Source organism: Mastacembelus armatus, chromosome 22, assembly GCF_900324485.2.
Source record: "Mastacembelus armatus chromosome 22, fMasArm1.2, whole genome shotgun sequence".
Taxonomy (NCBI): domain Eukaryota; kingdom Metazoa; phylum Chordata; class Actinopteri; order Synbranchiformes; family Mastacembelidae; genus Mastacembelus; species Mastacembelus armatus.
In genome coordinates, this window is record NC_046654.1 from 7820721 (window position 1) to 7848672 (window position 27952).

General features: G+C 40.0%; 4 protein-coding genes across 6 annotated transcripts; 2 read left to right on the forward strand and 2 right to left on the reverse strand.

The window, feature by feature from the left end:
• Window positions 1-200: 200 nt before the first annotated feature.
• Window positions 201-5387, forward strand: klhdc2 (kelch domain containing 2). 2 transcript variants are annotated; one of them, XM_026299947.1, is made up of 15 exons: window positions 201-270; window positions 821-1098; window positions 1208-1287; window positions 1388-1505; window positions 1656-1768; window positions 2300-2384; window positions 2633-2716; window positions 2882-2962; window positions 3103-3161; window positions 3234-3343; window positions 3439-3511; window positions 3625-3712; window positions 3801-3853; window positions 3958-4002; window positions 4145-5387. In XM_026299947.1, the coding sequence occupies exons 2-15, from the start codon at window positions 832-834 to the stop codon at window positions 4152-4154; spliced, it is 1266 nt and encodes a 421-aa protein (XP_026155732.1). In that variant the 5' UTR covers window positions 201-270; window positions 821-831; the 3' UTR covers window positions 4155-5387. The 2 variants fall into 2 exon arrangements, with proteins under 2 accessions (XP_026155732.1, XP_026155724.1); XM_026299939.1 differs by having other exon boundaries at window positions 3958-5387.
• On the reverse strand, window positions 2417-14923 carry nemf (nuclear export mediator factor). Its single transcript, XM_026299927.1, has 33 exons — window positions 14738-14923; window positions 14563-14631; window positions 14030-14132; window positions 13497-13622; window positions 13257-13405; window positions 13069-13136; window positions 12839-12928; window positions 12638-12711; window positions 12479-12549; window positions 12294-12369; window positions 12037-12177; window positions 11697-11905; window positions 11391-11558; window positions 11229-11292; window positions 10875-10963; window positions 10667-10770; window positions 10519-10581; window positions 10292-10404; window positions 10065-10122; window positions 9885-9943; window positions 9684-9804; window positions 9302-9602; window positions 9125-9167; window positions 8991-9040; window positions 8631-8772; window positions 8092-8169; window positions 7711-7929; window positions 6388-6423; window positions 6177-6283; window positions 6040-6083; window positions 5867-5946; window positions 5501-5585; window positions 2417-3322 (listed from the first exon to the last, which is right to left on the reverse strand). The coding sequence occupies exons 1-32, from the start codon at window positions 14794-14796 to the stop codon at window positions 5508-5510; spliced, it is 3252 nt and encodes a 1083-aa protein (XP_026155712.1). The 5' UTR covers window positions 14797-14923; the 3' UTR covers window positions 2417-3322; window positions 5501-5507.
• Window positions 14924-14989: 66 nt separating this feature from the next.
• On the forward strand, window positions 14990-20866 carry mok (MOK protein kinase). Of its 2 annotated transcripts, none has more exons than XM_026300758.1 (12): window positions 14990-15322; window positions 16312-16426; window positions 16832-16921; window positions 17016-17086; window positions 17200-17278; window positions 17371-17419; window positions 17522-17700; window positions 17923-18024; window positions 18157-18330; window positions 18543-18702; window positions 18790-18987; window positions 19196-20866. In XM_026300758.1, exons 1-12 carry the CDS (start codon window positions 15139-15141, stop codon window positions 19271-19273), a joined length of 1479 nt encoding a protein of 492 aa, XP_026156543.1. In that variant the 5' UTR covers window positions 14990-15138; the 3' UTR covers window positions 19274-20866. The 2 variants fall into 2 exon arrangements, with proteins under 2 accessions (XP_026156543.1, XP_026156544.1); XM_026300759.2 differs by lacking the exon at window positions 14990-15322 and adding an exon at window positions 15453-15753.
• A 253-nt stretch (window positions 20867-21119) lies between these two features.
• Window positions 21120-27775, reverse strand: wdr20a (WD repeat domain 20a). The gene is made up of 4 exons (XM_026300757.2): window positions 27480-27775; window positions 25395-25577; window positions 23579-24919; window positions 21120-22227 (listed from the first exon to the last, which is right to left on the reverse strand). Exons 1-4 carry the CDS (start codon window positions 27741-27743, stop codon window positions 22174-22176), a joined length of 1842 nt encoding a protein of 613 aa, XP_026156542.1. The 5' UTR covers window positions 27744-27775; the 3' UTR covers window positions 21120-22173.
• Between the last annotated feature and the right edge of the window lie 177 nt (window positions 27776-27952).

The window sequence follows — 27952 nt, forward strand, 5'->3', positions numbered from 1 at the left end:
ACTTGGCGTCACATTTAAAAACAGTTACCTCTGGCTTCGTTTAGAATTTTGTGGACTTCAAGGATCTTTGATGAAACGTGAAACAGATATGTACCTCGGTCAGGCTGTATTGATGCTTTACCATCGTACATGTTTACTACTTGTCGTGTACGCCGACCTTAGCAGGATGGCGAACTTAGCTCGACAACTTCCGGTCGTGCCCCCAGCCTGCTTGTGATGACCTCACATAAATGGAGGACTGAGATTTGCACGAAGACGAACATTATCGAGGTAATGCACTGAGCTGCAAATAAATTGCAAAGCTTCGACGGCAGCGTGTCACATTTGTATAATGTTTCTCTTCGGTGTCATTTGCAAGTTTAATTTCACAAACGCTTTGTAAGGCTAGTTAGCTGACGGCCATGGGAACTTTAATGTTGACGGGCGAACAGCTGCTGGACCTTTGCTAGCTTGGTCACCAGCTAGTGTTAAATAATTCAGGGCATTTTAATCAAGGAGCGTTAATTATATGAGTTAACTTGGGTTTTAGTTTGTCGTCGCTGATAGAAACGCTAAGCTAACAGCTAGCCACGCTGTAACGTTAAAGTTAGCTAAGCTGGCAAAGTAGGTCAGTAACTACCTGCTCTAAGGTGATTTACTAACTCTGAATTATCGTTAATTTAACAGTGACGTGGTTCTGAAGTTTAAAATGTGGGTCTCGGTAAAACTGCACTTTATAACATTATCTTCTTTTTGAGTATGTGTCATTAAAAACTACTGAGATAATCGAATAATCCTGTCAGCTTTACCTAGTTTGTTTTTTCTTTACTTTTCATGACAGGAGACACTGACATGGCAGAGATGGAGGAAGACATGGGAGATCTTCTAGCCGGAGAGGAAGACAATGACTCAGACAGAGATGAAGATGACAGACTGTTTGCTTGGATGGCGAATGACGATATGGAGGAGGATGAGGAAGATGAAGAAGAAGGGATAGTGGAGGAACAGCCCCTGAACACAGAAGCATCTGAATCGTTTGAGGTGGATATCCCAGCTGAGCGCAGTGGTCATATAGCAGTAGTTCACAGAAACCTCATGTATGTGTGGGGCGGCTATAAGGTGAGTGTATAGCTATCCCATAGAAGTCATGCTTTATTTCACTGTGTTCTGTATGTGTGTCTCTGTTTCCATATTTATTTCAATTCCATTTTATCCCTCTCTGTACAAGAATGCTCAAAACCATGGCTTCTTTGACTTGTATCTGCCAAGGAATGAGGTCTGGACATACAACATGGAGACACGAGTATGGTAATAGTGTTTAAATCTAACTTGCATATTGATAACACAAAATTTATTTTTTTCCCCCCACCATAAAAAGTAGATGAATAAAACACTTGGATTTTTACAGGAGAAAGCATGTAGCTGGAGGTAACCTGCACACATCCATGTCCGGCAGCTGTGGAGTGTGTGTTGATGGAGTCCTTTACCTGTTTGGAGGTCATCATGCCAGGGGGAACACAAACAGGGTACAGCATGTGTGTTATGTTTATTTCCAAACACCCTCTGTTGTTGAAAATGATTGCATCAAGTGTTAACCTGCAAACCTGAGGAATGTCGGCCTACTTTTTGTACTGGTCACCTTTCAGAGCTCCTGCTTTCTGTGCTGTGCTTTACAGATCTATCGACTGCCACTAAATGCTCCCAGCCTTGTCTGGGAGGAAATGAGGGATCTTAAAGGACTTCCTCCATCCTGCAAGGACAAGTTAGGGTGCTGGGTTCACAAGAATAGGTGAGGAATTTAAGATCTTTTTCCCAACTGAATTTTAATGTTTAGTAAATGCAACAAATACTAAGATTGTAAAATTTAAATCCCAGGTTTTTGCCCAATGTGTTTAGGAAATTAGTAGCAAGTTAATGAATTTCAGTGAGATGCTCTTCATTTATAATGAGGCACCCAGTTCCCCAGTAGGAAACCTCAAGATCAAAAAGCTTTACATACAGATCACCACTCTATCACAGGGCTGACACAGAGACAGTCACATTCACGCCTTCGGGCAGTTTTTGAGTCACCAGTTAGTCTAACCCCATACTGCATGTCTTTGATCTGTGGGAGGGAGCCAGAGCACCCCGAGAAAACCTAAAGACAAACTTCACACAGTGTCCCAGGATCAAGCAGGATTCAACCCAGAACCTTCTTGCTGTAAGGCAACAGTGCTAACTGCTACACTGCTGTGCCTTCCCTAAAAACATTAATTTTGTTGTATTTAAATGAATCATGTTACAAATTCTGTGACTTTTGTATCACATTATGTCTTCTCAGGCTTATTTTCTTTGGGGGTTATGGATATGCTGCACAGGGACGTCATCGAGGAACTTTTGAATACGATGAATCATCTTCTCTTATGGTCTGTAAACAAAAATCTCTGACAATGATAAACACGTTTCATTGTTTTATTGGTATAGATTTCCAAATTCCATTAGATTCAAACAAAAATTTAGAAAAATAAGATCTCTTTTTGGCAAGTTTTACAAAGAAGTAAAGAAATCTATTCATAGCATTATATGGATTTTCCTTCAATCACATACATCATTGGAGGATTATGAATTAAATGTATATGTATTCATCCCCTTGTATTTGTTTTTGCTGCTGTAGTGGGACAGTCCTGGCCGAGGCTGGAACAATCATATTCATATCCTGGATCTGGAGACATCAACGTGGAGTCAGCCTATCACCACGGTAAACACATGGACATGCAAACGTCACTGCAAAAATGAACACATGCCAACAGTGACAGTGGAACATGCTTTAGAAATATCTGACTTTTTTTTTTTTTTTTTTTTTTAAAGAATAGTAGAGAAAACTGTTTTATATTGTCCATTTTCTTTCTTTCTTCTGATTTAGGGGAACACTCCATCACCCAGAGCAGCCCATGCCTGTGCCACAGTTGGTAACAGAGGCTATGTGTTTGGGGGACGGTACAAGGTAACAAAAAGGGAGGAATTCAAGATGTCCTCTTTGTTGTGAATTGCCTAAATGCAGTCATACAGTTGCATTTTATGCCATAAGTAATTTGTGTCTCTTGTCCAATTTCATCTCCAATGTTCATCTCATTTCAACTATAGGACCACAGATTAAATGATCTATACTACATTGACCTGGACACATGGGAGTGGCATGAAATGTAAGTGGTGTTCTTTTCATTTTCAAGTCATAGAATACTATTCCCCTCTGACCACTCCCTGCCTGGTTTCAGGAGCGTTCCCCAGCAGGGTCCTGTGGGCCGGTCCTGGCACTCCTTCACTCCCGTGTCACCAGACCACATCTTCCTATTTGGAGGTTTCACTACAGACGGAGAGACACTGAGTGAGTGTGGCACTTTTGAATAGCAAATTATCATAGCCACCTCAAAAAAAAAAACAAATCACTGGTCTCACAGAGATGCTTCCGTGTGTTTTCAGGTGATGCTTGGCTGTACTGTGTGAGCAATAATGAGTGGAAACCGTTCAAACACAGTCACACAGAGAACCCCAGGTAATTCTTCCATCTTACTGTGTGTATATAGAGTACGCTTCAGCTCAGTTGATCTGGAGGTTGACCACTTGATTCGTTGAGACAAGACTTGATATTGTGTTTGTGCATTTCAGGCTTTGGCACACAGCATGCTCTGGTACTGATGGTGAGGTGTTTGTGTTTGGAGGGTGTGCCAACAACCTGTTATCTCATCAAAGAGCTGTAAGCTGCAAGTCACATCTTAATGGAACATATGTTTTAACATACAATATCTGTTCTTCTGAGTTTGACTTCTTTTTTTTCTTGGCAGGCTCACAGCAATGAGTTATTGGTTTTCAACGTTCAGCCAAAATCACTAGTTCGGTGAGTGTGTGCAGAAACGTGGAAACGAGTCATTTCACACCTGACACTGACGTGGTTTTCTTTTCATTGTCTCTGCTTCATGTGTCCTTGTGTCCACTCTCCAGATTCTGCATAGAGACCATTCTGCAGCACAGTGAGCGTTTGTCCAGTTATTGGGACTGCCTGCCTAAACACCTGCTGCACATCCTCAAACAGAGAATGGCACATGTCAACACACTGGGCTCCTAGGCAAGAGGATGGGAGAGTATGTATGTATGTATGGCAACAGCGAGTTTCTTCTAAAGCAGGCAGTCCTTGTTAGAGCCTTAGTTTAATGTGTGTGGTCACTTGAATGAAAGCATCATAAAGCAATAGTTAACATCTGTGTATACGTTGGAAATGGGTTCTGGTTGGAACATTAGGTCCACAGATGATTTTCAAAGATGCCCTTTTATTTATTGAGAGATAAAGTTAGTCCTGCACTACTTTTGTCTTTGCTTTCCCCCCATTTTTTTTGTTTCCTTTATGCTTAACACAATTTTCTGGTCTCCTTTTGAGAAGCTGAAATATGATAGCAAGGTTTTCTGTCCATATTATAACAAATGTGTATGTATACTACTGTAGTGAATAAGAACATTGTATGAAGAACTTATTTCTCTGAATTCACACACTGCAACTAACTACTGCTTCTATAGAGGTGTTGGTCTTTAATGCTAATGTTAAAATATAGTGTTTTGTACTTGACAATTTCATAAATACCAATTTACTTTAGAATAGCGACAGAAAACCAGATTTTCGTCTTCAGATTTTCAAAGACCATTGAACGAAACATGAACTGTTGTTGAGGCCAGTGAGGGGAAAATGTAGTTTTGGAAAGGTGGCAGGACTACAGAGTTATGTTTCAGCAACTCCATTTTCTCCTATAGATTACTGTGTAGTGTTAAAGGGATCATTTCTTTAACACGTGCACGGTCATTTGTTCACATAGTCATTTCGTTGGCCTTCCTCTGAACCACCTTAATTTTTCCAATGTTTTAACACTAAATACATCGATGCAGGGCTGAAAGAGGTTGGCTTTAAATAGATTTTTTTTTTGCGGGGAAGCCTATTGCTTTAATGACTCCTATGACTAATGTTTGGCACAATCTGGAATACAGATTTGCTAGATCTTGGGTAGTTTGCTCTAGATGTCACAGACCTAAAACTAGTGCTTTATGCCACACAAGACTATCTACTCTGAAACCACAGAAACTCCTAATGTTTATTTGTATATACAGCTATTTATATATTTGTGAGGAAATGTGTGGGTTCTGAAAGAGGCTTTAAGCCTTTAACTTCTCCTGATCGGCTCCTGTAGCATTAGAATTTTATTTAATCAAGTGGTTAAACTACTGCTACTAAGTGTATTTGGATACTGAGCCACATTGCACTGAGATGCCTCATGTCAGTTCGGCTTTGTTTGCCCGTTTTGCACAATGTTCCCTTAGTGTTTTTTATTGTAGAATACAAGGCATACTGTCAATTTGTACTCAAATAAACACCAATCATAAAATTCGATGTTATTCAGCTTTGTTAATTTACATCTTTTCAATACAACAAATTGAACGGAATCACAATATCTCTGTGAAATACTGTAATGTTTGCAACTCTTGCCAGGTCTGACTTCACCTGTGTTTCATTTCTTCTTGGCAGCCAGCAGGTTCGGAGCAGATACTTTAACTTTTCCGGGCATATTTCTGGAAAGATCCGTGTCCTGCAACACAGGAGGTCAGAGTTAAGTTTTTAATACAGAAGGGGGGAAAAAAACAAAAAAACTTAATTTAGGATTGAAACTAATTACAGATGAGTGGTTGTTTCAATAGGATCTTAGAAAACACCCTAAAGAGCCTGAAGCGAAGTCTAAGCACTTTTGTTGATGCAGATTACCGTAAATCTCTTTTGAGTGAGCAATAGTTTTTTTTTTTTTTTAAAACCACTGCCTGTTAACAATATAATTTATAGTTTCGTTAGTAAAAATGCAGGTAAATTACTTACCTTGACGCTGCGGAACAGGTCTTTTTCTCTGGTTGAGGCCTCTTTGGCTTTCATAAAGCTGAAAACTGCAGTGCGGGCAGCTAGCAGGAACAAAAAATAACGTTACCCTCTACTCAAAAAAATGTCACTGAAAAAAAAAAAAAAAAAGTTAAATGTTTATGAACAATTCTTACCTTTTCCTTTCTTCTGAGAACCTGGTGTCAGTTTCACCTTGTGTCTGTATGGAAACAAATCCCCATTAGCCTTTGCAGCCACTGTTCCTTGTCTGTATCTTTTTGACATGATAATGAATGAATGGTATTACACGTACTTGTAGTTGGAAAGGGCAGTGTATGGAGCACAGACTGGCACAGCGAACATCAACACATCTTCTGGGTGAGGCTGGCCTGTCAGAGAGGTGAGCAGATTCTCTGCTTCCTGAGGCAACAAAGGAAGTTTACCACATAGAGCAGTAAGCTTACTGGTGAGTGCAAATGTTTTTCAGATTTTTCCACAGTAAAATGTTTACAATTAGAACCTACCTCTGCTCCGGGGTTGTCTTGGTCTACATCATCTTCCTGAAAGGGAGATAGCTTTATTTAATCCCGTAAACAGAATTAAAAGAGAAGTGCAAGGTCAGTAAATCTGACTGCCATTTGTCTATTTTCTTATATTTTCAGTATTTTTCATAACATATTTACATAAAACATGTCAAATTATTCATCATTCATATTCTTGGTAATTAGTGGCAAAGGCTTTGTGTCTGACCAGATACTCCAGACTTCTTGTGACGCTTACCAACCTTTTACACGTCTCCACTGGGACTTTGGCCCATTCCTCTTTCCTGAAGGTCTCCATGTCCTCGAGGACGGAAGGCTTTATTGTCGTCACTCTGGTCTTAAACTACCTCCACAGACTGTCAACTGGACTCAGGTCTGGACTTTGGTTGGGTCACTTTAAAACATCTGTATCATTATGTAGGAACTGTTTGTTGACCATCTTGGCAGCATGTTTTGGATCATTGTCTTGCTGGAAGGTTCGGTTCTGACAAAGGCAAATGTTTTTCTATGGATTGGCCTGATGTTTTCGTCCAGAATGTTGATGTACTGCTTCTTTTTCATGATACCATTCATTTTGGCAAGGCTTCCTGAATGGCATCATGACAAAGAAGCAGTACATCAATATTTTGGAGAGAGAGGCAGGGCACACACACTGGGCAGATCACAGGGCTGACATGTAAAGACAGACAAACACTCACAGTTAGCCTAACCCCAAACTGCATGTGTTTGCACTGTGGGAGGCAACTGGACCATCTTGAGAAACCCCATGCAGGCACAGGAAGAACATGCAAACTCCATAAAGAAAGGCCCCAGGTTTAAACAGGGTTCAGTCCACTGCACAACTGTGCAGTCTGGTCAACAAACAGTTCCTACATAATAATGCAGATGTTTTGAAGCCCTGAGTTCAGACCTGTGTAGGGAGTGACGACAAGGAAACCTTCCAGTCTTGAGAACCTGAAGATTTACACAAAAGACTAGAGTCTCCATGGAGACATGCAAAAAAATCTTATACGCAGGTACAAGAACTATCAGGAGACCAGTCCGAAACAAAGGCTTTTCCATTGCTAATAAGCAAGGCTAAGAATTTGGAACAACCATTTGTTTTAGAAATGTCTTGATAAAATCTTAACTGAGATTAAAAATATTATATAATATTATATTATATATTATATAATATATAATATATATATATATATTATATAATATATAAAGTAATTTTACTATAAGAGTACCTGGTAAGGTAAGGCAGTAGGTAATTTTAACATATCAGCCAAAGAAAAAATAAAACTGACAGTTCTTATCTACCTTGTCCTCCTGTTCAGCAGGACCTCCCTCTTCTCCAGGCTGCCTCTCTTCCTCATCCTTCCCTGCTGCCATCTGCGCTGGTTTCCTTGCTGCAGCGTCCATGTTGCGAGGTTTCTGAGGTTGTTTTTGAAAGGGTGGTTTCCTGACTGGTTCGTCTTTGCCTTTGCCCTTCTTTCCTTTCTTCCCCTTATCCTTCTCGTCCTTAGTGGAACCAGCAGACTATGGGAGAAGAGCAGTTCTAGTGTTTGTGTCCATTCAAACAGCAACAGCATTAAAAAAAAAAACAAACGCGGTGAACAGCATCATGGACTTACTGTTCAGTAAGTACAGTACTAGCAAGAGTGTGTTGAGGGTCGTATGATGATTTTTATTCATCCTCACCCCAAGCAGCTGCATCATGAGCTCCCTGTCCTCTTCATCCTGGTCTTTGTACTTCTCTTTGATCTTCTTCAGTTTGTTCTGCAGTGACAACAGGAGAAAAACAAACGAACAGCACAGGTAGATTCATCAGTTTACAAGACTGAAATGAAAATAAGAAAATTATGACACCTACTGATACTGTAGGACTGATTTAAAACAAACAAAAAAACCAGTTAAATACCATTTTATTATTTTATTTGAATAATTCTGTTTTTGTTATGGCATTTTATACTTATTGACTTGATCAGCAAAAAATATAGTTTTAATTCTTGATAATGAAACATGCTTGTAATAATTACACTAGTGTTATTCACCTTGTAAATTTAGTAAGGGCTTAATTCTGAATTTCATTTCTGATTTATTCTCGTCTTAATTTTATCTTCTATAACACTGATTTGGTAAATGGAGCATTTTTAAAAAGTTTTAAAGCCATTGTTTAGATTTGGGCCTTGGCACAGCATAGTACAATAGTACAATTTATCTTCAAACCACTCTCTTACCCTCTGGCCTCTTTTCAGAGGCTGCTGGGAGGGGCCTCCTCCGCTTTTAGACCCTTGATCTTCTCCTGATGCACCAGTTGGAACCTCGGCCTTGTCCTCTGCGTCGCAGTCGTCATTTTTCTGCTTCTTCTTCTTCTCCTCTCTGGCATGAAACACAAAAACACCCGGGGATTAAATCGATGGCTGGACATGCTTTTTTTTTTTTGCACTTGGTCTTATCAGGCTATATAAACTTTACTGTTGTTAGACTCCTATTAAATATTACAGTTACTTTCCTCCCTTCTATGTAATTTTCCATGTTTTTGCTGGAAAATGATAGTTTTTCAAAGTGGATTAAATATTAATGTTCAGTTGACTCACCTTCTCTGCCTGGCAGTCATGTGTTTCTTCCCCTGTGCGTCTGCATCAGCCTTAAGACAAATGATTGAATTGATATGAGAATCTGACATGTTTTAAATGCATGTTTTGACTTGCACGGAGCTGCTTGAATTTACCTGAGTGGTTGTTTCTTTTTTGAAGCCAGAGTTCTGAGTAATCCTAGGAAGAGAAGTTTTAATTAGCCACTATTTATTATTTATTGTGCTATTTATTGTCATGTGCAACGATCATATTATTAGGTAAGTAGGAAGCTAGACAGTATCGTTCCCAGTGTGCATCTGTGGTAACATTACCTGCTGGGCTGTAAATGAGTGAGGGAGATGGTCGTATCAGGAAAGCTGACTTCTTCACTCTCTTTGTTCTCCACCTCTTTTTCCTTCCTGCTATCTTCTTCTCCAGCTTCCTCTCCCTCCACCTCCATGTTGCTCTGCTCTGCCAGGATCCCTGCAGCTTCCTCCGGAACAGCGTTCAGTCCTCTGCTCGTGCCATCACCCACCTCAGCTTTGTGTTCCTTCTTTATCTTTTTCATCTCCATGTTCTCTCCATCTCCTTCTAATCTTTCCTCACCTTGATCTTCATTACTGCTGTCATCACCTGCAAAGGCAATAGAATCTCTTCACGCCTGAAGATACAAAACACAGAGTAAATAAAGTCAATAGCATTGTGTCCTGCTACCTATTAGCTCTTCTCCCTCCTCTAACAGCTCAGCGGTTCTGGATGTGACCTCCTCCATGTCTTCCTCCACAGTCTTCACTTTTCGCTCCCCTGTGTGTCGAAACACGCTCTGCTCATCTACCTGCACAAATAAAAAGCATATAAAACTTACTGTTGAAGAATGAGAGTTAAAATGCATCCCCAGCTCATGATGGTATTTACCTTGAAGAGAAATCCAAAGCCCATGATCAAGTAAGAAGGTGGCAGAAAATTTTTCTTTCCTAGAGAGAAACAAAAAAGTCTTCTGTTTGACATATTCATACCTCTATCACCGGCTCCAACTCTTTTATTTTGTTTTTGGACTTAACACAAGTCATACACTTTCAATTTGAGTGTTGTTACCTCTGATCATAAAACTTCCAGTGGTCAGGTACTCTCCAGTGGGAGCTGTCTTAGACACCTAAACAAAAATATTGCACACAGCATGAACAACAGTGACATTTCTAATGATCAGTTTGAATTAGTTTGTTGCTCAAAGTTACTTTATATTTGCCCAATGCACCTTATAAGAGCCACTGGCAGGAGTATGAGGCAGTGTTTTTATCCTGTGCCTAATAATCATGACGTACCTGATGATGATGAACCCACCAAGCGCTGGTGATGATCTTGGCATCCCAAGCAGCGCTGTAGCACACAGCCATGGTTCCAGCTTCTGTCAGAGTACGAGGAGGGATGGGATCGCCTGGACATGGAGAGGTGAATACAGTTAGGACAACATACAAATTACTTTTCAAAGTAACATTAAGTATCATTATAAACAAAGTCGTTCTAGTGAAGGTCAGGTGTGCAGAGGTACCTGAAGGGTTTTTGATGACACAACTGGTTGCCCCATGGAGGTCAGCATGAACATAGATATCACCTGATAAAGTACAGGTACGCATAATGAGACAAACCAGGTAATTCTTTTAAAGTTAAGATGCGCATGTGTACGTTTTTTCCATTACCAGCCCGGAGGTATCGTTTGACGATCATCTCGTTCTGCTGCTGGTCCCTTCCTGCAATGATGAGATAATTCTCTGAGCTGATGAACCACAGGAACTTCTCAAACCTACCAAAAGAAAAAAAAGTGGTGGGCTGTCCATCAAATATGCATAAAACATAATAAATACCAAGCCTGGATACATGAATAAGCTGAGGTGAAGTGTGTCTTACCAGTAGACCTTCCTGGCTTTCTGAATTGTTGTCACTGTCTGGACTTCCTTTAGCGTTTGCTGTGTTTTTTTCTCTGCAGACTTCATAGCCTTGGATGATAGAAAATTGGAAGAACCTTTAAAAATGCATTCTGAATCAAAGCACAAAAGTTATCAAAACCATCTTAAGTCAATAAATTGCCGGTGGTTGCGAAGCACATGAAGAATATTCAGAATAAGAAATACAAGCCCTGCTTGGATCTTGAAAGCAAATGCCAGATGTTTCTCATTGACTGTACAATAATTTGTCACTATAGCCTTTAGACTGCAACAATTTAAAGAGAATTCAAATGGATAAGGAAAAAGAACACCTCACCTTATCTGCTGCTTCAATGGTTTTCTGTTCCTTCTTTTCAGCACTGCGTTTGTAGTCATAGTACCTGTGAAAAGCGCAATAACAAGGTATGTAAAATCAGCACCTGTGATTTCTCTCTCATAATCCAAAATTCTCTGCCTAAATTTTTACATGTAAACCTACTTTTTGGCATTTGCATAAGCTGACAGGCTGAGATCCACATCCACTAATACTGGCTTGTTTCTTTGAAGCTTCTTGTTCTGTCCTTTGTTTTTGTTTTTCTTCCCTTTGTCATCAAGAGCATTGCTGTTCTCTTCCTCTTCCTGGCCTTCCTCAGAAATGTATGGATTCCTAGAGGAAAATGTCAAACACATGAGCAAACCTGTGCAAAACAGACCAGTGTGTTATAACAACTGTACTTCAAATGGTTAAAAAATGAGCAGATTGGCCCAGATTGCTCTGACGTTTATGCATTACTGATAGGCTCACTTTAAAAGCATGGTGATGTGGTTGGTCTGTAGCTTCAGCTCCTTAATGGCACAGGCCACAGGGTCTCCAGCAGCCTGGGCTTCCTTGACAATAATTCCAATCTCAGTCCAGTCCACTTGATTGGCCAGTGCACTGCGCACAACCTGCAGCGCCCTCTCTACCACTGGCAGGTTCATCTCCACTAGCTCACCTTTTATTCTGTCCACTTCCTGCAACACATGACAAAGTTGTCGCGCTCAAACCTACTGACCTTTGTATGCAGGAAGCTTCATACAAAAGGAAAAGCAAGGAGCAGCATTTTATAATGGCAAACAAACCTAAAAGATGCTGTGTTGCTAACCTGTGCTTGGTGCAAGGCCTCCAGCCTCTGCTCATGGTCCCTCTTCACATTTTCCAACTTCTTCAGAGCCTGTTTCTCCTGCTGCAAGGCCTTCATATCAATCTTCTGACTCTCAATCTTGGAAAAGAACTCGTCCACTGCCTGAGTGACATTGGATTCATACCACATTCTTCAGTGTTCGTTTAACAAAGAAAGGATCAAAACTCTTTCATAATCGAGGCATCATAAACGTAATGAGCAGTCCTGCTAATATTCACCTTGTCAAAAGAATCAAACTCCAAATAGGGGCTCTTTGTATGCTGGGCGAAGAGGAATGGGTGGAATTCATCATATCTGTATGTACAGATCACCATAAAAATTAATTAACCACAATAAAAACAACCCAGTAAAAATGTGAAAATGTATGCATAGTGTTCCTCTATGTGCTTTGAACAAGACATACGTGAGGAGTTCTTCACTGGGTGTGCCAGGAGTTAAGGCTGGCTTCTTCTCTCTCTTTTGAATGATGTACCCCTTCAATTGAAAGCAGAATGTAACAAATCCATGAAAGGTTTACAAAGTACTGCCCTTCAAAAAAAAAACAAAAAAAGACAACTCTTACTTTGCCACTGAAGGTTTCTGTTTTTTCCAAGTATGTCTGAGCAATCTGCATAGCTTCCAGGATTGTAGGTGCAACTGAAAACACAGATAGGTTAAATATTGTGAGTACAACATGTTTAAGAATCAGAGCTATCATAATCCAAAATCTAAAACCATTACTCTCATTGCAAACCAACCCTGATTCCAACTGTTCTATTTGTACCTTGGGCAGCATCAACTTGGCTGTCAACTTTGGCAGAGCCTGACAGTCCTGCTTCTATCAAACTGTGTTCAATCAGAGTGGCTCCATAGGCTGGAAAGGTGTTTGAAAAGGACAAAATATACTGCTCAGTGTTTTTTTTTTTACTCTGTATAAGATCTTTAGTATAGAAGTAGAAATTCAGTCTGCTTTAGTTCAACAAATAAGAACTAACTAATTACATAGTTACTTACGAAGGTGGGGGTTCAGGACCCTTTTTACTTGCTCTCCATTTGGTGCTTTTCTGAGGATTTCAGTCAGTCTACACAAAAAGGAGCAATAAAGCAAAATGTGTTTTTACTAATATAGTAATGATATCCTTTATTTTAATTTGTATGAAAAAACCAACAAAGATATTTTCACAAGGTAAAAATGTGAATACCGCTCTAAACTGATGAGAGGTTCAGGGGGTCGGGCGCTCTCCACAGGGTACCGCTCTCTCACAGCAATCTTAACATCTTCTGCCTCTGCTGTGCGAAACCGCAGCAAATTCAGGATGGTGTACTCATGGTCTGCAAGAATGATGTTACCCTGAAAGTAAACACTGTCAGACCTACAAATGAACAGATACACAAAGTACCACCTGAGACAAAAAAAAAAAATTTAAGTGTGATACTCTCACCCTGTCATAGAGTTCAATTATCAAGTGGTAGGCAGCCTCTTCTGAACCGAACTGGATGTCAACAATCCTGTCAATCCCAAGCTGCTTAACCTGGGTCAGTCGCCGTGTCTTCAGGTGTTTTCGACACTATTGAGAGATAAGTTGTTTAAACATCCAACTCTAACATAACAAAAAACTCTGAAAATAAGAAAATATTGATGTGTGGTAGGAGATTAAAAAAAAAAATCACAATAACCACAAGAGTTTGAACTATATTGTAAAAATCCATATATTTAGGAATGAAAAAAATGCATGCCATATTGGAAAGGAGTTTGATGTTCACCACAGCAAAGTACAGACTACAGGTAAGAAAGACTTTTTTGGAAATGCACTTATTTTTTTACAGTGATACAGAGAAATGAACTTAATAGCATTTAAAAAGCTGGAATGTCATTACAGTTACATGATAAATCACCTCTAACAAGGTCTGTCTGCCCTGATCAACAATGAAAACATCCTGTTTAATAGTAACGGATAAAAAGGATGTCACCTACTTTCATTGCAAAGCCCGAAGGCATCATGTTCTTGGGCCATTCAAAGTCTGTGGAGTGAATACGGGTCCCAGACTCAATCAGGAGAACAGCTTTGCTGTCAGGTCTAAAACAACAACATGACACTCTGAAAAACTGAAAAGCAAAATGTGGGCAGAAATATTGTACTTTACATTTATCTAGGAACTATAGTCACTGGTTAGTAGTCACAGGACCAAATCTTAGACAGAAATATATGACCAGTTTGAAAATCGGATTCATGGTCACAGGTTAAACTACCCAAATGCATAGTAATCAGTAAAATAGCTAAAACAAATGCAGGAGCGATGATCTATAAGACTGACAGGAGCCACTCTGCTGCATAAGGAATACTATAAGTTTTCATTCCTAATGCATTTTATAAATAATAACAATAACACTATAACTAAATGCAGTTTTGAATGCAGGAGGTTTTTGTAATGCAGTGAGCTTCATGTCCATGTATTAAACGCCACTACAGTGAAACTTTAGCAGACAAAACTTCAAACTGTTCTTACTTCTGCAGCCGGATGAGATAGGTCTTAGTGTCAATGTCGTATACGTTGTTTACTCTCATACCAATGTAGCTGTGAAATAAGAAAACAAAAATGAAGGAATCTGCAAACTAACCCGTCTTAACATTAACGATGTTTAACGTTAGCACAGGGGAAGCTAAGTGATGTTAGCACCTACTTGGCATTGATCTCGGCAATTACTGCCCTGATATCCACAGTGGTGAATCTTGTTTTCATGGTGGTTTAAAGCTTTGATAGGATTAGAAAAAAAGAAAGCTAAGCCCCGCGTGTAAACATTTACATTTCTAACCTTAACGCAAAAATCAGCAAGAGACATGAGGAAATAGCGGAACATGCGCAGAAATGTTTCTACAGAAGCCTACGTGGAGCAAAAAGGAGAGGTCCACGCCTTTTTACACAGTGGCCGTAAGTGAGGAGAATGCATTGATTGTGAATGGGGACTCACTGGTGCCTGGTAACGTTACGCTGTGACACTAACACAGTGGAGCAGAGCAGCAGCTGTGCAGTTACTAGACATTACTAACTCATGGTAGACTCTCTAGCAGTGAACGTGCACTAATGATGCACTACTCAAACTGGCTTATTGGCGTCAAAAACAGGGCAAGCCTGCGAAATGCATGCAAAACACCAGCTAACACCGACTGGAACAACAGAGGGAATGCTGTCGATATGCAGAACAACAAATCGCAGCCTAGCGAAAAGACGTCCGAGCTAACGGTGGCCACCCACCTCTGGAGGAAAGGTAATCGAGGAGGCGAACTACAAAGACGTAAAGATCCGTCGTCTCGATATTCGGGCCTATAGCGAATAATTCATCTTGAATTTTTTTTCTTTTTTTTTTTTTTTTTTTTATACATGCCAAGGCATCTTTAGATACGGTTTCCAGCTTAGCGGCCAAGCTGAACTGACAGTCCGATATTGAGCAGGAGTTTCCAGGATCCTCCTCAGGTCAGGGTGGAGGGCGAAGGCGTGCTCCGTTACCAAGGCGACGGTCAGCTAACAGGGTTTGCTAGCAGGGGGCTAAGCTAGCACCCGCGAGACGAGTTTGGTGTTGTTTTGACACGTCGATGCGTGAAAAAACGTACATTTTCAAACGTTACATTGAGATGTACAGGCCAGACATTATGGATAACACACTTACATGTGGCGGCTAAGACTAAGGAGGAATGCATTGTAAGTTGTGCATTTACAGCTGAGCAGTAATGACGGGTCTGACAGGCGACTTTCTCCGAAGATTTCTTTACGTTTGCTAACTAGCTGTTGTAACCTTCAGCTAGGTACTTCACAGTGTCATAATAACTGACTAGCTAATATATTTTATAATTATATATTTATTTTTTTGCCATAGTTTTAACCTGTTTTGGTAACAATAGTGACCTTTACGTGACTGAAAATGTAGCACCTGAACGCACATGGTATTAGTTATTAGGGTTGGCATAAACAGAGAGACGCTTAATTTGATAAACTGGAAAAATGAACACTTGACAGTTTTTAGTGTAGTACCTGTTCAGTTTGGAAACATTTAAGGGAAGATCAGTAATGCTGTGAGCTTAAATATGTAGCTAATTTTGTCTCAATACACAGGAAGGTTTGAACACCTAAAGATCAGTTTAGTGGAGTCACAGTTTTAGAGGTAAAACAGTTAACGTATTCAATGATTTGTTTCTAAAGAGAAGTCTAATCTGCAGTTACATGTTTTTTTGTTTGTTTTTGTTTTGAATGGTTGTGCAGGTTACAAAATAATCAAGAAGATTGGGGAGGGTACATTTTCAGAGGTGGTGAAAACTCAGAGCCTGAAAGATGGGAAATTCTACGCATGTAAAACCATGAAGCAGACAATTAACAGGTATGTATGCAGCAACACTGTGCACAAGCAATCACAGGTGCACTTTCCCCCATCGGTTGTTGTGTATGGAGCCTTGAAACTTGAGTCAGCAGCTTCAAACCCCCTTTGCCTTTAGTATCCTATTGTCAGCTTACTTTGCTGACAGGGAGGAGGTAATAAGTCTCAGTGCACTGGTCCTTAAACATTGGCTGTGCACTAAGAATCAGCGAAACCATTTACATTGACCTGTTGATTCACTTCAAATTCCTGTATGTGTACGATGTTACTGTCAAATAAAGCAATGACAATAACATTGTCATCTTCATTGGACAGATGTTCTGATAATGTAAGCAGATATGCAATTTGAGTAAACAGTTAACTATGTTATATAGTTGCCTATGCAAATGTCATCTATTCTCTGTTAAGTCTGGAGCAGGCCAACAACTTGCGGGAAGTCCAGGCAATGAAGCGACTGAGCCCACATGCAAATATCATCCAGCTACATGAACTGATTTTGTGAGTACTGGAGTGTTGGCTAATGTGAAGTAATTGTAGTATGTGAAGCTTTGTTTTTTGGGACATGTTTCTTTAATATAATTTAATGTTTCAGCGACAAAGACACTGGAACTGTGTCTTTGATTTGTGAGCTCATGGATATGAATATCTACGAATTTATACAAGGCAAGTTTGCAACTATAACTGTACAAGCATATTATATATATACTTATAAGGGTGCAGACTTATATGCTAAGTTTTGGGTTAATTATGGGCTGATGTGAGTTTATTCCTTGCAGGAAGAAAATCCCCATTGCCTGAGCATACAGTAAAACAATATATGTACCAGCTTTGCAAGTCACTTGAACATATGCACAGGTAGTTATGAAAATATAAAAATTATAAATTGCTAAATTAAAAATGAACATCAAATATGCTGAAAATTTCTCCCTTCCTCTTCTTTTTCACAGCTGTGGGATCTTTCACAGAGATGTGAAGCCAGAGAACATTCTTATCAAAGTGAGATGCATCATTTTCATATATTTACTTTACAGAAACTCAACAGCGGTGAACTGGTTTTGATTCATACACGTTTTAAAAATTGTTTTATACAACTTACAGCAAAATGTTCTGAAGCTTGGTGACTTTGGCTCATGCCGGAGTGTGTACTCCAAACCTCCACACACAGAGTACATCTCCACGCGTTGGTACAGAGCCCCAGAGTGTCTCCTCACTGATGGCTATTATAGCCTAAAGATGGACATCTGGAGTGCTGGTTGTGTCTTCTTTGAGATCATGAGGTACCTCTATAAGGGAATTGGCACAACACTTAATCTCTAATCTTTAAATAGGACAACAGAATAAGGTGGAACAGGAGTTTATACATGTCACTTTACAGAGTCATAAATAAATGTACAATATGTTTTACAGTGTCTGCCACTAGATACATAAACAAGTGTTAAACAAATAGCTTTTTTGTGGCATTCAGATTATAGTTTTTCTACCTGTGTGTTTAAATTCAGTTTAAATCCTCTCTTCCCTGGAACCAATGAGTTGGACCAGGTTGCCAAGATCCATGATGTGTTGGGGACACCAGATCAGAGTCTCCTCCAAAAATTCAAGCAGTAGGTTTTCCTCCTCAAATACATTGTTTGAAGAGTTTGCCTCCCTTTTACCAAAGTAACACAAATAAAATATGGATGGTTTTATTTTTATGCATTTAAAAACAAGAAATCTCCTTTTCTCTTGTCTGGCAGGTCTAGAGCGATGCATTTCAACTTTCCTCCTAAGAAAGGCACTGGTATCTCACGATTAATCCCCAACTGCCCGGCCCCAACTATGTCACTGCTCTATCAGATGCTTGCTTATGACCCAGATGAACGTATCGCTGCAGAAACAGCCCTGCGACACACATACTTTAGGGAAATCAGGTTAGTTCTTAAAAATATATGTTTTTAAGAACAGACATTTGTTGACAGATGGCAGTGTCAATAATATTATTATATTAATATTATTATTATATTGGGAAACAATTGAATTATTTGAAACTTTCTTAAAACACACTGGGGAAAGACATTAACTTTTAAAATTCTTAGTCTGTTATCTAAAAGAAATCTTTTCTCCTCTTGCTTTTTTCTCCCAGACTGGCAGAGAAGAAAACTGACACTCTTGACAGAGTGTCTATGGCTATAGATGGAATAGAGAGTAGTGGGACTCGCACATCCTTAGAGCACATCTGGCGCCCAGCCAAACTGGGCAAACAGCTGAGAGGAAGACATACCAGGCAAACACCTTTAATGAGTGTATGTTTTAAATCTACTGGCCAAATTTAACCCTGTGTTAACATCCTCCTAAATCAAAAGAAATACTAATACTTTCTCCCTCCACAGCACAACATGAAGCATGTAGCAGAGCCCGTCATTAGACAGAATGTCCCTCATTATCCCACAGAGCTGCCCAAGCTCAACATGGTCGTACCAGGACCACAGATCTCCTTCCCAGTCTCCACTGTGCCTGCATTTGCCGTCATTCACCGAGGCACACTGCCAGCCATCACATCGAAAAAGTGCCAGACACGCTTGGCCAAGGTAAACACAGAAGCACGTCGCAGAGATCAGGCTTTTCATATTTCTGAATCGTTCAGTCATTAAGACCTCCTGGGAGTCCCAGCTACCATACTCTGCTAAATATAAGATTTGTCACTATGGAAGATTGAATTGATACAGCTAAATGATTGCCTTGGTAGTCCTTTCAGTAAGAGTTTTGACATTCAGGCTGCATTTCCTTTCTCCACAGCCCCGGGATGAGTCACACCGTGTAGCTTTCAAGACCTACTACATGCCACCTCTGGATAGGAAACATGGAGGCTACTGAGCACCAATAGACTATAATGTTTCCTTCAAGATTTCCTCCCAAAACAACATAGATCTATATTGATGAGCAGATTGTTGAGAGGACAAGTTTGGACAGGCGTGATGTTGTAATCTGTAAAGCAACACAAAGATCTTTAGGAAAGAATGCAATGAAGACCGCAAAGCCTGTCATCACCGATTCCAACTGCTAAAGCAAACTGTTTAATACTTATTATAATGATGAAATTCAACGTCATCTCTAAACCAACAACATAATCTGTCATATTAACTTGGATTGAGAATGATTAGTTTAGTTGTGACCGGTTTTACTTGATCTAGTCAGGTGTTACATGTTTACAACTGTTCTATCTGAGCCTATTACAGTACACCAGCTAAGCAATAAGATATTTGACAAGTAAAACGCTGTTAACCATTGTATATAGTATAACTTCTGATGAAAAACATGAAACCCCTGGAAAATAATAGGGTGCTTTTAAGAAGTAGTCACATACCCTGAGTTAAACATCTTTGAATCACAAGTGACTAAAGAAAAGTTTGGCACTGATGAACAGTAAAAATAATTTCAAAGTGAACACAGTTTTCTACAGATCGATCTAGATCGGGTGCAAATACAAAAAAACTAAAGATATGTCAGTATTGCATTAAAATATTCCATGCACTGAAATAAAAAAGCTAAATGGTGGGAAATTCAGTAGGAAAGCCTGGTCAGTCTATAGAAGAACTACAACCAGAGATTTCATTTCCAGGAACAATAGGGCTCCACCCATCCAGTTGAAACTATACTGGACTATACTAATTTCCTGAAGTGGACAAGTCATAGCCCAGATCTCAATTCAATAATTTACAGCAGGAACTATAAAGTGCTGCTGCATCCCTATACTACACATAGTGGCTATAATTAATCAACTGTGATTCAAAGTTGGAAGACAATAAAACATGAAAAGCTCCATGGATTGAATACTTCTTACAGGCACTATATTATTTGTGACTGTAATCTTCCAAAAGCTGTGAATGAGTTCTATGGGACAAAGGGACTTGAAGGACAATGGTCTTCCAGAACAAAGATAAACAGAAAAAAAAAAACAGCCACATAAAGTTCTTGTTATAATCCACAAAATTGCCATTGGAGAAGTAATTTAAAGGCACATTTCATGTCCCAGGTGTAAAATAAACTACAGAACCATTTGGGCTGTAAAGCACGAAATTAGATCACTTTAGAAAAACACCTTTCTTTTATATCAGCTCTTAAGGAACACACCATGTAACACCTGTATTTATATGATCAGATATTGCAGATTGGGCCTTGACAAAGTCCTGAATCTGGATTTTTTTTATGCTATAAGAATGTAGCTTGGCAGTTTACCCTCATTCCACCTCATTTGAGGCAGTGTAGTTGAAAAAAAGTAACATTTTATTCACAGCTGTAAGCTCATTAAAACAGACTGTGACTCAGTCTGCACTTTACTGTTATTGTGATGCATAATCAGAGTAAAAAAAGTTATTACTGTCAAATGGGACTCCTTGGTTGAATCTCAAGTGAAATCTTCTGTGTCGCTTTAGTTAAAATTAAAAGATGAGAATTTAGGGTATGAAGTTCCATGTTTTTTGGGTTTTTTTTTTTTTTGGCTGGGGCATAAAGAAAGCCTGCACCAGGTTGAGTAACTGTTTTCAAGATCCATTCTTGTTTACAAGATTTCCTGAGCTTCATAGACTTCAATACTTGACAGCCCCTTTTTGCGCAGCTACAGCATTTTTTTGAATATGTAAGCAATTCTCCTGCCAAAAGGCAATACAGCTTTGTTGTGAAAGAACAGTACACATGAGTGAGCAAAAAAAAGAACAGTGAACAGTGTATTCAAGATTATTTTAATATTATTAATATGTATACTTTAGGCTTTAGAAATATAACTATCAATGACAAAACTTCCACTGGAGTAATGGTAGTTTGCTTAGGCCCCCATCAAATCAGTTAATTACAATATACACATTATGATACAGAGCAGATTTGAATCTGAAATAATATTAAAATAAATGCTCAATAGATAAAGGTTTTAATAGTTTTTATCATTTTTTTTCACCTATTGTATTAGCCATCTGTGAGTTCTGAGCACACCCAAAAATGTAAAGCCATTTCCTTCTAATAAACTAATTTAAGTGCAAACAATTTTTTTTCTTTAAAAAGACTATGATTGCAGCATCCAGCTTTATAGATTCAGATTTCAAGACTGAGGATGTTAAAGCCGAGTGCAACAAGGCAGTCCTCAACCCTCTTTTGTTCCATTAGAGTAGTTATAAAAACAAACAACAAAATAACTAACAAAATCAGTGCAAAGTCATTGATGGGGAGAATCTACTCAAGAAAAGACAGAAGTGGTGACTGAATGTGGATGGATGGAAAATTTTCAGATGCTCACACACTTGGTCATAAAAGGATAGTTGATCCAAATTTCACACTTTAGTCAGTAACCCTGAGTCACAACTAGGCTACATCAAAACATTAAAAAAATGGGGTACAGACAGATTATGAAAATTAAATGAACTATCCTTTCAATCTCAAGCTGCAATTGTCTGATTTGCATCTAACAAAGCCAAGCCTCATTCTCGGGGGGGGGGGGTGGTTGAGATTTGACATGAAAGAATTTTTTTTTTTTCATCTAAAATGTGTTAAAACCCCAGCGAAAAATAGCATATTAGCGCAATAGTCCACAATTGCACCACACCTTTTCTTGCTTCATTCCTCCTCTAGGTCAACTGAGTGATAAACGGAAACAACAGAAAAGCCATTAACAAAATTGGGAGGGGGAGGGGTATAAAAGAAAAGGAAAACTTGCAATGCTTGCAGGGTGAAGAGCAGCATCAGACTCTGGGTTGCAGGGTTCTTTAGCAGCAGAAATATTGTGGCTATACTACTGTTCCACTGGGAGAGCTGGCTTGGTTTTGGGATGACAATAAACCCTGAAAAAAGGAAAACAAGGAGATTTGCATTGGGAAAGTTCACACAGTGGAGCAAAAGAAATCAAGCAACAAATAGCTCATTACAAATTAGCCTCAAGCCTTGTCTTTCCATATCTCGGTCTCCTGCATTTAATTAAAAGGCTGAGCACAGCAGTCAAAGTGGATGCTGAGTGTACAGTGAGAGACTAATGCTGTCTGGAGAGGCTTGCTTTGAGAGGCTTCCTAAAAGCTGAACTTTATTTCTTTCTTGTACATAGAGAGGGCTTAGTGACAGAGTCAAATTCCTTCTTTGTGTGCAAAAACCCAGCCAATAAAGATGATTGTGATTCTGACGAAGGCACTTCTAATATTGATGACTGGACCATTGAGTTGTTTGTCCTAGAAGGCTTTTTTTTAAAAAAAAAAAAAAAAAAAAAAAAAATCTCTTATTCTGAATGACACGGCCAAACTAGGTTTAACAGTCAAATATTTATTACGTTTCTAATCCTAATCCTTGACCCTATTAAAGTAAATCTGGTGTGAATTTATTGAAATAATTTTTACACTGTATCTGTTCTATTTTCTTTTCAAGAAAACAACACACACTGGTCAGACAACTCCACAAATGACCTGCAGTGAGCCATCAAAGACAGTACCATACACCGCAGTTTCTGGCACTGTTTGTCTTCTCAGTTTTACTGAAACATTTGTTGGAATTTCAAGGGCATTTCTGCCCATGAACCCACGTTAATGTCTGACTGGTTTAAAGTAAAAGTCTCAATGAACTAACTAGCCTTCTGGCTGTTGGTTATGTTCCAAGGGTAGACTATTATGTGCCTCGATCCAGTAAAAACCTTCAAAACACAGACAAAAATGGAAATATAAAAGAGCGTGTACATATTATTAAGCTGTAAGCATGTCAGAGACTGCAGAGAGTCTTTGGGCAAATACAGAGCCATTTGCATAAAAGCTGAAATGTGAAATAGTATGTAGATGACTTCTTAGCTCTGCTGCTATGCACTGAAGGATGAGTACGATGAACCAATGAAAACACTTCATATGGATTAACGTCTTCTTTCCTTTGACAGGTTTACACACAAAATCCTCCTTATCAGAATATATTATATAACCAGGCTGTAATATTTTCATTGCATTGGTTATATTTGAAACTTAGACATAATAGGTATTTCACTGGGAAGCGGATGTACATTAAACAAAGTCTGATATGTTACTTGCCTGTCTGCAGAGAATGACAATCTTTCAGAATAAATCTCGACTTTTAGTTACAGCCCACAAATAATTTTAGGACTGACTGACGAACAATATTATCACTTCAAATGTCCCCACATTTCCTACATTAAAAAGAACTTACCACTTTGCCTGGCCTCGCCCATGTGCAAATAAATCCCTCCTGACAAGCAGTCACTAAACAGTCCTCTAAAAATATGAGTACAGTCAGTCTCTCGTGTGCTATCTTTTTACAGATGAGGGGCTCAAGGAGGGGAACATCCTCCATGCGCGGGCAAAGCAGAGTGCCCAGAGTCTTAGCGGGGTCTGTTTTGGCTTTTGTCAGCAGATTGAGCTTGTCGCTGCTCTTGCTGCTGATGTGACCCATGCTGTGGTTGCGTTTGTGGTCCTTCTCATGGTGGCGCTCCTTCCTATCATGGAGTGACAGTGTGGCAAACTTACTGACACCTGTAGCGATGGCACTGTCCATAATACCACTGCCAATTCCACCACCACTGCCAGTCTTGTTTGTATTGTTCGCTGTTGTTGTGGTGCCGGCTGAATGGGGTAGACTGTTGGAGCGTGGTAATGTAGTAGAGAGGGAGTTAATGCCAGGAGTATTGGCACCGCTGTTGTTTCCATTAGCAGTGTTACTAGAGGTGTTAGTGATAATTGTAGCGCCAGCAGGGGGGCTGGTAGCATTCATCACGTTAGTGTGTGTTCGTGTTCGTGAAAGTGGAAGATGAGGAAAAAGGATGTCCTCAGTGAGGTCCCATAGGCACAGCTGAGTGTCCTGGCCCACTGAGCCAAACCGGTACGTCACACTAACAGGCCGGCTGTCCGTGGAGTTGCGCTTGGAGAGTCGAGACTGTGTACTGTTGGCCCGGTCTCGTCCAAAGTGGATCATCTGATCCTGAAAGTCCTCATCACTGCCACTGAACTCCATTGGGTCACTCTCCTCCACGCTGGTGGTGTAATGGTCAAATGCCACCACACTTACCCATGATTTGTGCCCATGACCTCGTGCTATGACTCTGCAGTCCAAGAACGACCACACCGTCACTAGATCGTCCTCTCCACCTGCAACTATGTACTTTCCATCAGGGCTCCAGCACACACACAACAAGCCACCAAAGTAGCTCTTCATGGTGCCATGAAGCTCAACAGCATCAAAGTTGAACACCCGTAGGAAGCCATCTTGGCTTACGCAGGCAAGGAATTTCCCATCTGGAGAGAAGGCAAACTCATTCAGGGCCCCCTCGCCCACTGTCCATTTAAGAAGAGGGTTCCGTGTGGATTTACTCTTACAAGTGTGTACAGAGTAGTTCTCTCCCTGTTTGAGCAGCTGGTAGTGTGGTGCCGTGGTGCCACAAGTATGCTCCACGTTGTACAGGTACATGTTCCCACTGGCATGTGACACCAGAAACAGGCTCTCAGAACCTGGAACCCATTTCACACATGTTACTCTGGACTTGTCTATTAGTCTCTGTTTGGAGAGAAGGAAGGTTGAGGTTTGAGAGACAGGAGAAGAGAGTGGAGGGAAAGAAAATTGCATTAGACAATCATCACGAAATTGTCTTACAATTTCATATAAAGTTTTAGGACAATTGGAACCATTTGGTTTAAATGTGCTGGGCAGGGAAAAGAGAGAAGCATAAACTAGAAGGAAAGGAATGAGAACTCTTAAACTTTGATCTATGACGTGTTAAATTCTTTACATAATTGACAGGTAAAATGCCTTTTTGATTATACAGAAATTCAACACTATTCAACACAAAGAAACACTATTTTGGGTCTTAGAGAGATATTTTATACAACACAATGGCTTATCACAAAAAAACATTCCCATAATCAATTTGTTGAAAAGTTAAAACATCTCTGCCTATTTTCCTAAACTGACACATCCTACATACAGAAAACACTACACACAGAACTCTACGCTCTCTCTTTCAGAGACCTACCTCCTCATTGAAGAGCTTGCTTGTCTCCTTCTTGATGGGATCAATGAGCTGTACCTGTCCTGCTGAGAAACCCACCAGCAAGGACACGCTCTCTGCTGTAGCTGTGAGGTGATTGAAGTCATGACAAGTTGGCTGCGTTCCCTTGTAGATGCGCTTGTCTATGGGCTTGCTCAGGTCAGCAGCCTGATGAGAGAAATCATGAACACACATGAAGTGAGTGCCATGACATTTAAGTATCTAAAATGACTTTATGAATTTTGTTGAACGACAAAGGCTATTTATTGCAGTGTGCAGCTACATTGTGCAGTACTATCTCAAACATGGACTAGAATTAGTCAAACTGAAGTGTATAAGAATCAAATTCAACCAATACTGTAGCACTTTCAGCAACAATCAACTACAAAAATAGACATTTTCTCTTTAAAAGGGCAGATTCTATAATGTATAATGTGCAGTTTATTTTTAATTCCAGGGAAACACTAGGGAAGAGGAAACTCTGGTCATGTACTATAGATAACAAGTACAACAACAGCTCTAATGTTAATGATTAACAGTTTACCATACTGGTAGAAGTGAAAATTCGTGACTGGAAGATGATGACTTAATGCTTGCTCCACTACTGTTTGCTGTGACACTAAGCATTTCCGTCTCACCTCAGAGAGGCAAAATGTCAAAACAAATCTTAAAAGCAGTTCAGTCCATACAGGTCATATACCTCTGAACAGCATGCATAGTACAGGTCCAGTACTTTGATGACTGACATTACCACCAAAAAGGGTACATCCGGTGCAACGGTGAGAAATACTACTAAGTATGGAGGTTAGGGATATGCACATACAAAATGCTTATACATATGTTCAAGCAAAACATACATACATAACTGCCAGCTCTTAGAAAAGAGACAAATAATCAATAAGGTGATGTATTGTGAATATGATCTTCTGATACATTAAGTTTGGTCTTCATGTGACTAATTTCCCTTCACCACAGTAACCTGCCATTTGACATTTTTTATCAAACTCAAACTGCAAGACTACTATTACTACTACTACTATTACTGCTGCATATTACAATGAAAATTCTGTACTAACAAACTCATGAACTGCTCTAATTCTTGCAGTCCAGACCTTACAGTTACATATAGGAATAAAAACATGCACATGTTCCTGTAACTCTTAGTCAGCTGATTCCTGTCAGCCTGTGATGTCAAGTCAGCTGTTTGCTGGAACCACTTTATGTAGTGACAAAATTCATATGGCTGCTCTAAGGTTTTATAAAATAATAGAGCTTATCAAGATGCTCTTATGGATACCAGTATACTGTAACATTAGACCGTTTCTCTTGGATAGTTTCTCTGTTGTTCCCACTGGTCCAGGATCCATTTGTTAGTGACAGAACATCCTCACATAAAACAGAAACATACTAATCGTCTTCAGTGACGTTTGGCTATACCTGTAACTGCAGATGGTTCACCAAAACGTGTTCAATAGTGAATGTTCAAACAGGCTAACGTTAGCATTTCCTTAGAGACAGAGCAAGTCAGCAGTGTTTTTTCAGGTCATAGATCCCAAACCTAAAAGCTGAGTGCTATTAACGTTAGCACTTAGCTTGGTGTCCAAAGATCACGGTCCTTACACCAAACGACATCCCTGTGATCTGTTCACACCTGTCAGTCAAAGGGCGTTGACAGGTGTTATGGGTGGCGACGTATAACTGTCACTGTCATCACGAAGTGCGACCGTTACAGCGGCGACTTCACCCCTGACAGCTTGTATAAAAAGACCAACTTTACTCTAATGGTCGCAGTCCGACCTAACGAACCAAAGCCGTCATAACACAGCGGACTGAGGGCGGAATTTAGCCCCTGGCCTCAGAGTAGCTGCTGGCTGGCTAACGTTAGCAAGCTGCGTTGGTTAGCTAACCAGCAGGCTAGCTTCTTCATAGCTTCACGCTAACTAGCTGACAGCTAACGTGAAAGTCAAGCACCTGCTGGAGTTATTTATTGAAACAAACACAAGCCACAGTCCAGCAGCAGCCTAAACAGAAGTCACGTATCTTGACATGCAGCATTTCCGTGCACGGTACCTTTCTAACGCCTTTATAAATGTAGAAGTAGAGCTCACGGCCCACATTGAAACAGATCCTGTCGCCGTTGCCCGACTGGTCGTTGACGTTCACGAAGGAAACCTTGACCGGGTTGGAGCCCTGCGAGTTGAAAGGCACCCTGTTAGGACGACTGTATTCGGAGTGAGTGAGGAGTTTGTAGACGCCTTCTCGTGTGGTGAACTGAGTTTTAATTTCGTTCATCTCCTTCCCTCCTCCCTCCGCCGCCATCTTTGAAATTAACATTCATCCCTTTCCCCCAGGCCGGATCTTACGCACGGAGAGGAGCGGGCCATGGAGCGGCCACTCCGGCTCTCCCGTACCCCCCAATGGCTCACCGGGGAACTGGAGAAGGATGTGACTGGATCTAAGTCGCCACAGCTGTATTCTCACCTAAAACGACGCACCATGATATAGACAAATGCCTAATTTAGGAGCATAAATAAAACAGTTAT